This window comes from Saccoglossus kowalevskii, chromosome 2 (assembly GCF_978046115.1).
Source record: "Saccoglossus kowalevskii chromosome 2, keSacKowa6.1, whole genome shotgun sequence".
Taxonomy (NCBI): Eukaryota; Metazoa; Hemichordata; class Enteropneusta; family Harrimaniidae; genus Saccoglossus; species Saccoglossus kowalevskii.
The window spans coordinates 3,187,735-3,201,328 of NC_140642.1; the positions used below are offsets into that span (position 1 = coordinate 3,187,735).

Genomic DNA, 13,594 nt, shown 5'->3' on the forward strand with positions numbered 1-13,594 from the left:
CTACATATCATAATTTGGTTGACATGTACTTTAAGACATGATTGGTGATATGACACTTCATTTTGTCTTTCCATACAGGCATATTTATCTGATCCAGGTCGTCCCATGCCAGTCAATGATATGGGTACACACTATGAAGTCACATCAAGAAATTTTCCAGAAATAGTTGACAATGCCCCTGTCACAAAAGCGTAAGAGTGATCACATTTATGATTCATTTTGTTCAATTTCACCATATTGAATAACAAGTGCATTACTTTGTTTTCTTTTTTTGAAAAAATTTTCAGAGATCAAAGTATTCCTTCCTTGGCTTCGATAGAAACAGACCAGCAAAGGCAGGAGCATGAAAAGCTTTTAAAATTGATTGAGGAACAAGCTGATCAAGAACGCCATGTGCGAGAAGTCACTTTGGATGAGATAACAAATCAAGAATATCCTGATCCTCGTACTGAAGTTAAATCTCCTAAACCATGTCAGGATTTCCATCCTACCAGACTTCTATTATCACATCTAGGATATCTTAGTTTGGATGCTTTGAAGGTACTACCCTATTCTAAACTAAATTGTTTGCATCTAGGTACATAGAGTAGTCAGGAACAAAGTAATTTTATGATGATGAATCATAATAAATAAAGAGTAATGAGGAACAAGATGTTTTTAGGGTGGTGATTTTTTGGGACATAATTAAAAAATCTTGGGACATCAGTAGTCTAGAACAAGGTGATTTTAGGATGATGAATCTTGGGACATCAGTAGTCTAGAACAAGGTGATTTTAGGATGATGTATCTTGGGACATCAGTAGTCTAGAACAAGGTGATTTTAGGATGATGAATCAAAATAAATAAAGAGTAATTAGGAACAATATGTCTTTAGGGTGGTGAGATAATCGTCAGAAACAAGGTGATTTTAGCATGATGTATCTTGGGACATCATTAGTCAGGAACAAGGTGATTTTAGGATGATGTATCTTTGGACATCAGTAGTCAGGAACAAGGTGATTTTAGGATGATGTATCTTTGGACATCAGTAGTCAGGAACAAGGTGATTTTAGGATGATGTATTTTTGGACATCAGTAGTCAGGAACAAGGTGATTTTAGGATGATGTATCTTAGAACATCATTAGTCAGGAACAAGGTGATTTTAGGATGATGTATCTTTGGACATCAGTAGTCAGGAACAAGGTGATCTTAGCATGTATCTTTGGACATCAGTAGTCAGGAACAAGGTAATTTTAGGATGATGTATCTTTGGACATCAGTAGTCAAGAACAAAGTTATTTTAAGATGATGTATCTTTGGACATCAGTAGTCAGGAACAAGGTGATTTTAGGATGGTGTATCTTGGGATATCAGTAGTCAGGAACAAGGTGATTTTAGCATGATGTATCTTTGGACATCAGTAGTCAGGAACAAGGTGATTTTAGGATGATGTATCTTGGGATATCAGTAGTCAAGAACAAAGTTATTTTAAGATGATGTATCTTTGGACATCAGTAGTCAGGAACAAGGTGATTTTAGGATGGTGTATCTTGGGATATCAGTAGTCAGGAACAAGGTGATTTTAGCATGATGTATCTTTGGACATCAGTAGTCAGGAACAAGGTGATTTTAGGATGGTGTATCTTGGGATATCAGTAGTCAGGAACAAGGTGATTTTAGGATGATGTATCTTTGGACATCAGTAGTCAGGAACAAGGTGATTTTAGCATGATGTATCTTTGGACATCAGTAGTCAGGAACAAGGTGATTTTAGGATGATGTATCTTTGAACATCAGTAGTCAAGAACAAGGTGATTTTAGGATGATGTATCTTTGAACATCAGTAGTCAGGAACAAGGTGATTTTAGGATGATGTATCTTTGAACATCAGTAGTCAGGAACAAGGTGATTTTAGGATGATGTATCTTTGAACATCAGTAGTCAAGAACAAAGTTATTAGTCTTATAATTAGACTTATAATTCGGTCTCCGTCCGTCCGTGTGTCCGTGCGTCTGTGCGTCCGTGCGTCCGTCCGGAGTCATATCTCAGAATCCCTTGGACCGATTCCGTTCATTCTTTGCATGTGCCTAGTACTTTATGTGGGACATATGCACATGCAGTGGTTTAGCGATTCGATTCAAAATGGCCGACTGGCAGCCATCTTGTTTTTTGAAAATGTTGTATTTTGGACATGCTTTGTCAGTTTTCATTCAAACTTGGTACATAGATTATACATGTTAGGATACATGTCCATGATGATTTATTTCACAATTGGATCAAAGATGGCCGACTGGCAGCCATCTTGTTTTTTGAAAATGTCGTATTTTGGACATGCTTTGTCAGTTTTCATTCAAATTTAGTACATCGATCATACATGTTAGGATACATGTCCCCGACCGTCCGTGAGTTCCTGAGGAAGTCCGTCCGACCGTCCGTGCGTCAGTCTATCCAACGTCATATTTCAGAATCCTGTGGACCGATTCCGTTCATTCTTTGCATGTGCCTAGTACCTTATGTGGGACATATGCACATGCAGTGATTTAGCGATTCGATTCAAAATGGCCGACTGGCAGCCATCTTGTTTTTTGAAAATGTTGTATTTTGGACATGCTTTGTCAGTTGTCATTCAAACTTGGTACATAGATTATACATGTTAGGATACATGTCCATGACGATATATTTCGCAATTGGATCAAAGATGGTCGACTGGCAGGCATCTTGTTTTTGTTTTTATTATGCAGTATCTTGGATGTGCTCTGTCAGTTTTCATTCAAATTTGGCACATACATGTACTTTATACATGTTAGGATGCATGTCCATGACAATTTGTTTCAAAATCTGGTCAAGGATGGCCGTTTGACAGCCATCTGACTTTTTGGCCTTACTACTATATTTCCACAATTTATGTACCATTTTCATTCGTATTTGGCACATACATCATACATATCTCTGTGTTTCATAAACAGATCAAAGATGGCTGAATAACGGCTGTTTTTATTTTGGCCATATTACTATGACACGAAACACGTGTTTTCATGTAAATAAACAATCTGTTGTATACGCCACTTGGAACTAAAGTTTCAAGGACACGCTTGCGACAACCCCTCCGCTTTAATATGACAAGCACAAAGAGAACTTAACGGGGACTGTGTCATTTTCAATGACTTGTTTTAGGATGATGTATCTTTGGACATCAGTAGTCAGGAACAAGGTGATTTTAGGATGGTGTATCTTGGGACATCAGTAGTCAGGAACAAGGTGATTTTAGGATGGTGTATCTTGGGACATCAGTAGTCAGGAACAAGGTGATTTTAGCATGATGTACCTTGGGACATCAGTAGTCAGGAACAAGGTGATTTTAGCATGATGTACCTTGGGACATCAGTAGTCAGGAACAAGGTGATTTTAGCATGATGTACCTTGGGACATCAGTAGTCAGGAACAAGGTTTTGGAATAGTATGCTATTATTATGTATTTGTTTTTGTAGGAACCAACTAACAGTTCATTGGCACCAGCATTGGTCATGTTAAATGAAGAGCTTCCAAATTTCCAAACTGATTTAGAATTACTGGATGGTATACCAAGTCGTGACAGTGATACTGTTTTTATATTCTATGTCAAAGCAGGACAGAAAACAGCAAATCGTATACTTGGCAATGTGGTAGGTTATTGTAGCAATTTTTTGACTCACCCTCACCTCACAATCAGTATGATGTGACAAAATGCTAGTTACAACTCAATGATTTTCTTACTCAAAAGCTACCTGATTTCTCTGTTACCAGGAATCTGTTGATAATGTTCAGCCTGAATTCATGGAGTTCCTGAAATCAGTAGGCTGGCCTGTGGAAATTTCGAAACACTGTGGTTGGACTGGTCATATATCTACCAGTTGGAAAACAGAACATAGTGATGCTGGTGAGTAAGCTTATATCAAAATCACAGATTTCGCTATGGTCAAAATAAGTAATATTCAATATGCAGCCAATGCGATTTTTGGTTTATATGCACATATTTTGGAAATGTTCCTCTAATAGAGAAAATATGGTAATTATGGTTACAAGCAAACCTTGTAGTCCCATTGTTACGTTTCTTTTAGAGGCCCAAAGGCTGAAGAGATAGGCCCCTATTATTATCGTCCGTTTTCTTCTTCTTCTTCCTTCTATCCATAACTTTTTATCGTCAAGTAAAACCACAGAATGGAATGTTTTGAAATTCTCCATACTGATAGTTTCTAATGTGATCTGGCATTTAACAACAGATGTAACCTCATGAAGCATAAACACATGGTTAATTTTTTTTACTTCGATAATCATATCTCAATCACATGGAACCAACTGCATTTTGACCACATGGTACTTATTTAAACTACCCTAATGACATTGGTGACGTAGATGTATTATAGCTTGGGCACCACTGATGCCGCTCACAGCTTTTAATCTTCTTCTTTTTCTACATCATTGCAATATATTCTTTAGTCATCCAAATCTCTGAAATAATTAATCAGACACTTTGTCAACTTATAGGCATTGACTTTAAAGCGAACCTAAATGCGGCCTTAATTTATTGTTGTGTATATTCTAAATTGTATTCGAAATAATATTGCAGTGGTTTAATTTTGTTTTAATTATAACTGTAGCTTGGATAGGCATTTGAAGTGCTTGCAATTAAACACCATGGAGGTCATTCATGGAGGGGAATAAATAACGAACGAACATATTTAACATCCGGGTACTTTTCAAAGCTATGACGTTTTAGTATCTGATCACATTTGTATACGCTATTGTACATAGCCGTTCATGCTGCCAAGCATTGTGTACTACTAGTATAAACTCAATTTTTATATGCACAATGTGCTTTTTAAAACTTGGGTTAGAGCCTTATGCGTTTGAGCCACAGTATTCTGAGAGTGGAAGTCCAAATGCGTTAAAGTACCGTACTTCCCCGATCGTAAGCCCCTCCCGAGTATGAAGCCCATCCCTATATTTTTACTAGGTGTTTATCGAGTTGAGAGCATTCACGATTATAAGCCCAGAGTGTTTTTACTGGGCGTCGACGATATTCTGTAAAATATGCGTGTAAAAGGTGTGTTTCATTTCATAATAATCGTGATTGGCATGGTAGTTTGGTTCGTGCTTTTAGTTTTTGACTCCCATGTGCGAAGCACATAATGGGAGTCTTTGCAGTTAGTGTGTCTGTGTGTGTGTGTGTGTGTGTGTGTGTGTGTATGTGTGTCCGACTGTTCCACTGCTATCTCAAGAACCATACATCGGTTTTTGATGAAACTTGGTGCATAGATGCTCTGGGCCAATGCGCAGATTTGATTAGGTTTTGGTAAAAATCTATGCTCGTTAATTTCCTTATTTGCATGATAATTTGCTGATTTTTAGCTGTTCTATGACTGTTCCACTGATATCTAAAGAACCACTCATTGGATTTTGATGAAACTTGTTAGATAGATGCTCTGAACATATGCGCAGATTTGATTAGTTTTTGGTAAAAATCCGTGCATATTAATTACCTAATTTGCATGATAATTAGCTGATTTTTAGCTGTTCCAGGATTGTTCTACTGATATCTAAACAACCACTCATTGGATTTTGATGAAACTTTGTACATACATGCTCTGAACTAATGCTAGGTTTTGATTAGTTTTTGGTAATAATCCGTGGATACTAATTACCTAATTTGCATAATGATTAGTCAATTTTCGGTTTTTCCACTGATATCTCAAGTACTAATCATCACATTTCAATGAAACTTGGTACATAGATGTCATATGACACTGCACAGACCTGTTAGTTTTTATGGTAATATCAGTACATATTAATTACCTAATTTGCATAATTAATTAATTTTCAGCATTTGATATAAGTACTAATCATCACATTTCAATGAAACTTGGTACATAGATGTCATATGACACTGCACAGACCTGATAGTTTTTATGGTAATATCAGTGCATATTAATTACCTAATTTGCATAATTAATTAATTTTCAGCATTTGATATAAGTAGTTAGCATTACATTTCAATGAAACTTGGTACTTACATACTCAAGGACTATGCAGAGATTGATTGTTTCCGATAAATATTTGTGCATATTAATCACCTAATTTGCATAATTAGGTAATTTTCAGCTTTTCCACAGGTATCTCAAGTACTAATCATCACATTTCAATGAAACTTGGTACATAGATGTCATATGACACTGCACAGACCTGATAGTTTTTATGGTAATATCAGTACATATTAATTACCTAATTTGCATAATTATTTGATTTTCAGCATTTGATATAAGTACTAATCATCACATTTCAATGAAACTTGGTACATAGATGTCATATGACACTGCACAGACCTGATAGTTTTTATGGTAATATCAGAACATATTAATTACCTAATTTGCATAATTAATTAATTTTCAGCATTTGATATAAGTAGTGAGCATTACATTTCAATGAAACTTGGTACTTACATACTCAAGGACTATGCAGAGATTGATTGTTTCCGATAAATATTTGTGCCAATTAATCACCTAATTTGCATAATTAGTTAATTTTCAGCTTTTCCACAGGTATCTCAAGTACTAATCATCGCATTTCAATGAAACTTGGTACATAGATGCTTTAGGACTATGCAGAGACCTGATTAGTTTTAGGGCAAATAATTGTGCATATTAATTAACTAATTTGCATAATTAATTTTCAGCTTTTCTACTGATATCTAAAGTACTAATCACATTTCAATGAATCTAGAATTATGCAGACCCAATTAGTTTCCGGTAAATATTTGTGCATATTAATCACCTAATTTGCATAATTAACTAACTTTCACACTGATATCTCAGGTACTAAACATCACATATCAATGAATGTACAACGATGCTGTAGGACAATAGACAGACCTGGTTGGGTTAAAATCTGTACATATTAATTACCTAATTTGCATAATTAACCAATTTTAAGCTTTCACACTGATATCTAAAGTACTAATTATTCCATTTCAATGAAACTTAGTACAAAGATGCTCTAGGACAATGTACAAACCTAATTAGTTTGGGGTAAAAATCTGTTCATATTTATTCCCTAATAAGCATAATAATTCATAATTTTTTGGTTCTAATCACATTTCAATTAAACTTGGAAACATAGATTTTCTGTTACATTGCGCAGACCTCATTAGTTTTACACTCAAATCTGTTCATATTAATTTTCTGATTTGCATAATTAGTTTTCAGCTAAGTAATTTCGAATTATATTTAATGTGTCTCAATACTCTCACTCAGCACATGGGAGTTCTTTTTAAGCTTTCTTTGATTATGAGAAAACTTGCATTAATTTCAGAGTGCATGGCGAACGTACACAACATGGTTCGCATCCTTTCTATTCTATTCATGTTGCAATACTGGAGTAATCCATATTTCTTTGAGTAGTAGCTTTCGAAAAGCCAAAAATGTGATCGTTAAGTCGTGTACCTGGTTATTGGGCATGGTTTACTTTGAGACTATCATGAAAAACCTAGGGTTTGAACGATGTGACATGTTGGTGAAAGGTGTTTAAATTCTTCCTCCACACTCAGTTTACCCACGGTTACTATTAACCGTCGTTTATATTTCGGAAATTGCAAATCGCCAGTTTTTAGAGAAAAAAATCATCGTTTTTTCGTTGCAATCAGTGCTACAGATCGCATTAACATTGCGGTAATTCACTTCCACATTGCGTTAAAAAATCATCATCAATAATCGGAAAATTTCATCATTACGACACATCATTTTGATTCGTCAATGAAAGACATGACCAGTTAGGTCAAAGGAAGTTGTTCCAGGTCAAATTGTGCTGAAAAACCTCATGGTGGAAAATTGCTTTGCGTCGAGAATTTGCGTACGTTCGAAAACATACCAAAACGAAGATAATGATAAATGCCTTCGTCCACTGTTTTCTCACAGGCCCTACCCATTATTTCACCGTAAATTCAGGCGGTATGGAAATCGTATTATAATAAAATGTGTGTGTTTTTTATGAACATGTTTGTTTCTTCATTGTAAGTGTCGTGGAAATCAATGAAGCATTTTTTTTCCCAAAAATATGTATTATTTTCCCGAGCCCGGCGTGGTGAACGAATACTTTTTTTGGATAATTTTTTGTTGTTAGCAAGATGTTACAGTGTTTAACCCCAAAACAAAATCATCTTTTCTGAGTTGGTCCTCAAGTATAAGCTCATCTCTTACTTTTCTCTTACGTGTTCATGCCTCCGGACTTATGCTCAGGGAAGTACGGTATACTGTGAAGATTCAGATCAGTCCAGTGTGAGTGATGAGAGTATATCGTCGACGATGCCCCTTGTTCAAATTACACGGAAGTCTGTGAACAATCTGCTTGGTGTTCCTGTGACAATTGTCCCATGATTTGCCAGTGCAGCCCCGTGAATACATGGACGAAAATGTTTCCACCACCACCTACGAACTCAAGATTGCATACTCCAGCATCGATACTTTGAATAATTTGCACGCCGCACAGTGCAGTACTGGAAACATCATTTATTAGACAGACAAAAAACAAAACAAAATGCCTGTCTCGATCAATCGCACATCCATAATGTTTGTATGTTGATACGCTTGTAAATAACATTAACGTAAAAGTCGAAACAACCTAGACGAGAAGTCAATTCACCATTCCAGCCAACTATGGCTCCCTAAGTTGCTTATATTTAATCAGATACTATTTCGTCATCATGCTTTGTTACCTTACCTGTTTATACCTCATGAAGGCGTTTTTTTATGGCAAGATGGCGCAAACGGAAGTCCTTCGCAGGTTTATGGTTTCTCATATTTAAATCATCATAACTCTAAAGATAATCATTTTTTTTAATTTTTTTTTTCAAATTTATAATCAATATACATAACTTGATAAATACAAACACCAAAATAGGCTTTATTTAGTTCCCCTTTAATGTGTTTCCTCCACTACTTTGTCGGCCATCTTTGAACAAGTTAAACCAGGAGTGGCCATTTTGAACTTTTTCTGAGAGTCTACCATTCTGGGTTTATGGGCTACCTATTTTTATGAATAATAACTGTAGTGCCCACATGAATTTTTTCATCATATTTAATATTTCAAAAAGGGTGAAAAACAACAAAACATGCTTGAAAATCTCTTTTTTTCAGAACCATGCAACATATCGATTAAAAATTTGATAAGTAGCATCTATGTTTACAAATTTCATAATGATTAGTTTCATGCTTTGGTCCCCATATTAGATTCCTTGTAAACAGGAAGTAGTTTGATACTGATCCCACAGATTGCTGATTCATTCGTAATTTGCCGTATTGCATCTCTGTAATGAACTACCTTAGACAGCAGAGAAATTTTTCACACATGTAGACACTCTTTTTAAATTTTCATCAAAAATGGCAAAATTGAGCAGTTGTTTTTATGTGTCATTGGTCTTGTGCCTTTTCCTGTGTTTTAAAAATAAAACAAATATTTAACACATGCAGTCTGTATAGCGCCCTCTTGAGGCCAAAACTTATATCTGGATCACAGATATCTGGATCACCATGGTTTTATTTGGTCAGCAATGCAAATATTTTCGCTGTTTTTGTTTCAAATATAATTTGTTATTACTTTATATTATCTGGTATAATATCTATAAATAATAATAATAGTAGGTAGATTAGTCATAGTACTAATTAGTAATCACGTTCCCAGCCACCTAGAAAATGTTTGTCACCTGTAGACGAATTCAATTTTCAAGAAAAATTAAAAAACTCAATTTAATGCTTATTTTAAATACAGAAATTGTTGTTTGACCTTATATAGTTTCTTGTAATAAATATGTCTGTATCGACCAGACAGACAGACAGACAGACAAACAGACAGACTGACTGACTGACTGCCTAAATGTATATGTTATTTCTAATGACAGGGCTTTCCCACACCGATGATGGCTTATATTCTGCCGACATTACCAATCATGGAGGTGGTCTTTATAATGGTGATAGACAAGTATTATATTATGCTGATGTTATGTGTGAAATAGCATTTGTTGTGCCATCATTGCAGGCACCGAGACAACCTGGTAGACGACACTCCTCAGAAGATGGTACTATATATTCCAATATAATGACAAATAATGTTGTATCTGAAGTTATTTTTTTCAGTGAAATTATTTCTAAGCTGGCACTTATATTGAATACTGAATCCAGTGTAATGAATTCTGAGCTGGTCATAATATTGAATACTGTATCCAATGTAATGAATTCTAAGCTGGTCATAATATTGAATACTGTATCCAATGTAATGAATTCTATGCTGGTCATAATATTGAATACTGAATCCAGTGTAATGAATTCTGAGCTGGTCATAATATTGAATACTGTATCCAGTGTAATGAATTCTGAGCTGGTCATAATATTGAATACTGTATCCAATGTAATGAATTCTATGCTGGTCATAATATTGAATACTGTATCCAGTGTAATGAATTCTGAGCTGGTCATAATATTGAATACTGTATCCAATGTAATGAATTCTGAGCTGGTCATAATATTGAATACTGTATCCAATGTAATGAATTCTGAGCTGGTCATAATATTGAATACTGTATCCAATGTAATGCATTCTGAGCTGGTCATAATATTGAATACTGTATCCAATGTAATGAATTCTGAGCTGGTCATAATATTGAATACTGTATCCAATGTAATGCATTCTGAGCTGGTCATAATATTGAATACTGTATCCAATGTAATGAATTCTGAGCTGGTCATAATATTGAATACTGTATCCAATGTAATGAATTCTGAGCTGGTCATAATATTGAATACTGTATCCAATGTAATGAATTCTGAGCTGGTCATAATATTGAATACTGTATCCAATGTAATGAATTCTATGCTGGTCATAATATTGAATACTGTATCCAATGTAATGAATTCTGAACTGGTCATAATATTGAATACTGTATCCAATGTAATGAATTCTGAACTGGTCATAATATTGAATACTGTATCCAATGTAATGAATTCTGAGCTGGTCATAATATTGAATACTGTATCCAATGTAATGAATTCTGAGCTGGTCATAATATTGAATACTGTATCCAATGTAATGAATTCTGAGCTGGTCATAATATTGAATACTGTATCCAATGTAATGAATTCTGAGCTGGTCATAATATTGAATACTGTATCCAATGTAATGAATTCTATGCTGGTCATAATATTGAATACTGTATCCAATGTAATGAATTCTAAGCTGGTCATAATATTGAATACTGTATCCAATGTAATGAATTCTGAGCTGGTCATAATATTGAATACTGTATCCAATGTAATGAATTCTGAGCTGGTCATAATATTGAATACTGTATCCAATGTAATGAATTCTGAGCTGGTCATAATATTGAATACTGTATCCAATGTAATGAATTCTGAGCTGGTCATAATATTGAATACTGTATCCAGTGTAATGAATTCTATGCTGGTCATAATATTGAATACTGTATCCAATGTAATGAATTCTAAGCTGGTCATAATATTGAATACTGTATCCAATGTAATGAATTCTAAGCTGGTCATAATATTGAATACTGTATCCAATGTAATGAATTCTGAGCTGGTCATAATATTGAATACTGTATCCAATGTAATGAATTCTGAGCTGGTCATAATATTGAATACTGTATCCAATGTAATGAATTCTAAGCTGGTCATAATATTGAATACTGTATCCAATGTAATGAATTCTGAGCTGGTCATAATATTGAATACTGTATCCAATGTAATGAATTCTGAGCTGGTCATAATATTGAATACTGTATCCAATGTAATGAATTCTGAGCTGGTCATAATATTGAATACTGTATCCAGTGTAATGAATTCTGAGCTGGTCATAATATTGAATACTGTATCCAGTGTAATGAATTCTGAGCTGGTCATAATATTGAATACTGTATCCAATGTAATGAATTCTGAGCTGGTCATAATATTGAATACTGTATCCAATGTAATGAATTCTGAGCTGGTCATAATATTGAATACTGTATCCAATGTAATGAATTCTGAGCTGGTCATAATATTGAATACTGTATCCAATGTAATGAATTCTGAGCTGGTCATAATATTGAATACTGTATCCAATGTAATGAATTCTGAGCTGGTCATAATATTGAATACTGTATCCAGTGTAATGAATTCTGAGCTGGTCATAATATTGAATACTGTATCCAATGTAATGAATTCTGAGCTGGTCATAATATTGAATACTGTATCCAATGTAATGAATTCTGAGCTGGTCAAAATATTGAATACTGTATCCAATGTAATGAATTCTAAGCTGGTCATAATATTGAATACTGTATCCAATGTAATGAATTCTGAGCTGGTCATAATATTGAATACTGTATCCAATGTAATGAATTCTGAGCTGGTCAGAATATTGAATACTGTATCCAATGTAATGAATTCTGAGCTGGTCATAATATTGAATACTGTATCCAATGTAATGAATTCTGAGCTGGTCATAATATTGAATACTGTATCCAATGTAATGAATTCTGAGCTGGTCATAATATTGAATACTGTATCCAATGTAATGAATTCTGAGCTGGTCAAAATATTGAATACTGTATCCAATGTAATGAATTCTAAGCTGGTCATAATATTGAATACTGTATCCAATGTAATGAATTCTGAGCTGGTCATAATATTGAATACTGAATCCAATGTAATGAATTCTGAGCTGGTCATAATATTGAATACTGTATCCAATGTAATGAATTCTGAGCTGGTCATAATATTGAATACTGAATCCAATGTAATGAATTCTGAGCTGGTCATAATATTGAATACTGTATCCAATGTAATGAATTCTGAGCTGGTCATAATATTGAATACTGTATCCAATGTAATGAATTCTGAGCTGGTCAAAATATTGAATACTGTATCCAATGTAATGAATTCTAAGCTGGTCATAATATTGAATACTGAATCCAATGTAATGAATTCTGAGCTGGTCATAATATTGAATACTGTATCCAGTGTAATGAATTCTATGCTGGTCATAATATTGAATACTGTATCCAATATAATGAATTCTGAGCTGGTCATAATATTGAATACTGTATCCAGTGTAATGAATTCTGAGCTGGTCATAATATTGAATATTGTATCCAATGTAATGAATTCTGAGCTGGTCATAATATTGAATACTGTATCCAGTGTAATGAATTCTGAGCTGGTCATAATATTGAATACTGTATCCAGTGTAATGAATTCTATGCTGGTCATAATATTGAATACTGTATCCAATATAATGAATTCTGAGCTGGTCATAATATTGAATACTGTATCCAGTGTAATGAATTCTGAGCTGGTCATAATATTGAATACTGTATCCAATGTAATGAATTCTGAGCTGGTCATAATATTGAATACTGTATCCAATGTAATGAATTCTGAGCTGGTCATAATATTGAATACTGTATCCAGTGTAATGAATTCTAAGCTGGTCATAATATTGAATACTGAATCCAATGTAATGAATTCTGAGCTGGTCATAATATTGAATACTGTATCCAGTGTAATGAATTCTATGCTGGTCATAATATTGAAT

The 13,594-nt window shown here is 34.3% G+C and overlaps 1 protein-coding gene across 2 annotated transcripts in view; it reads left to right on the forward strand.

The window, feature by feature from the left end:
* The window catches only part of LOC102803423 (ral GTPase-activating protein subunit beta-like), an 86,791-nt gene that overhangs the window by 68,907 nt on the left and 4,290 nt on the right, over positions 1–13,594 (forward strand). For both annotated transcript variants that reach the window (XM_085507811.1, XM_085507817.1), the window contains exons 18-22: positions 79–191; positions 288–540; positions 3,469–3,642; positions 3,764–3,896; positions 9,906–10,082. In XM_085507811.1, the coding sequence (XP_085363937.1) occupies positions 79–191; positions 288–540; positions 3,469–3,642; positions 3,764–3,896; positions 9,906–10,082 (850 nt within the window). The remainder of the gene's footprint in view (positions 1–78; positions 192–287; positions 541–3,468; positions 3,643–3,763; positions 3,897–9,905; positions 10,083–13,594) is intronic.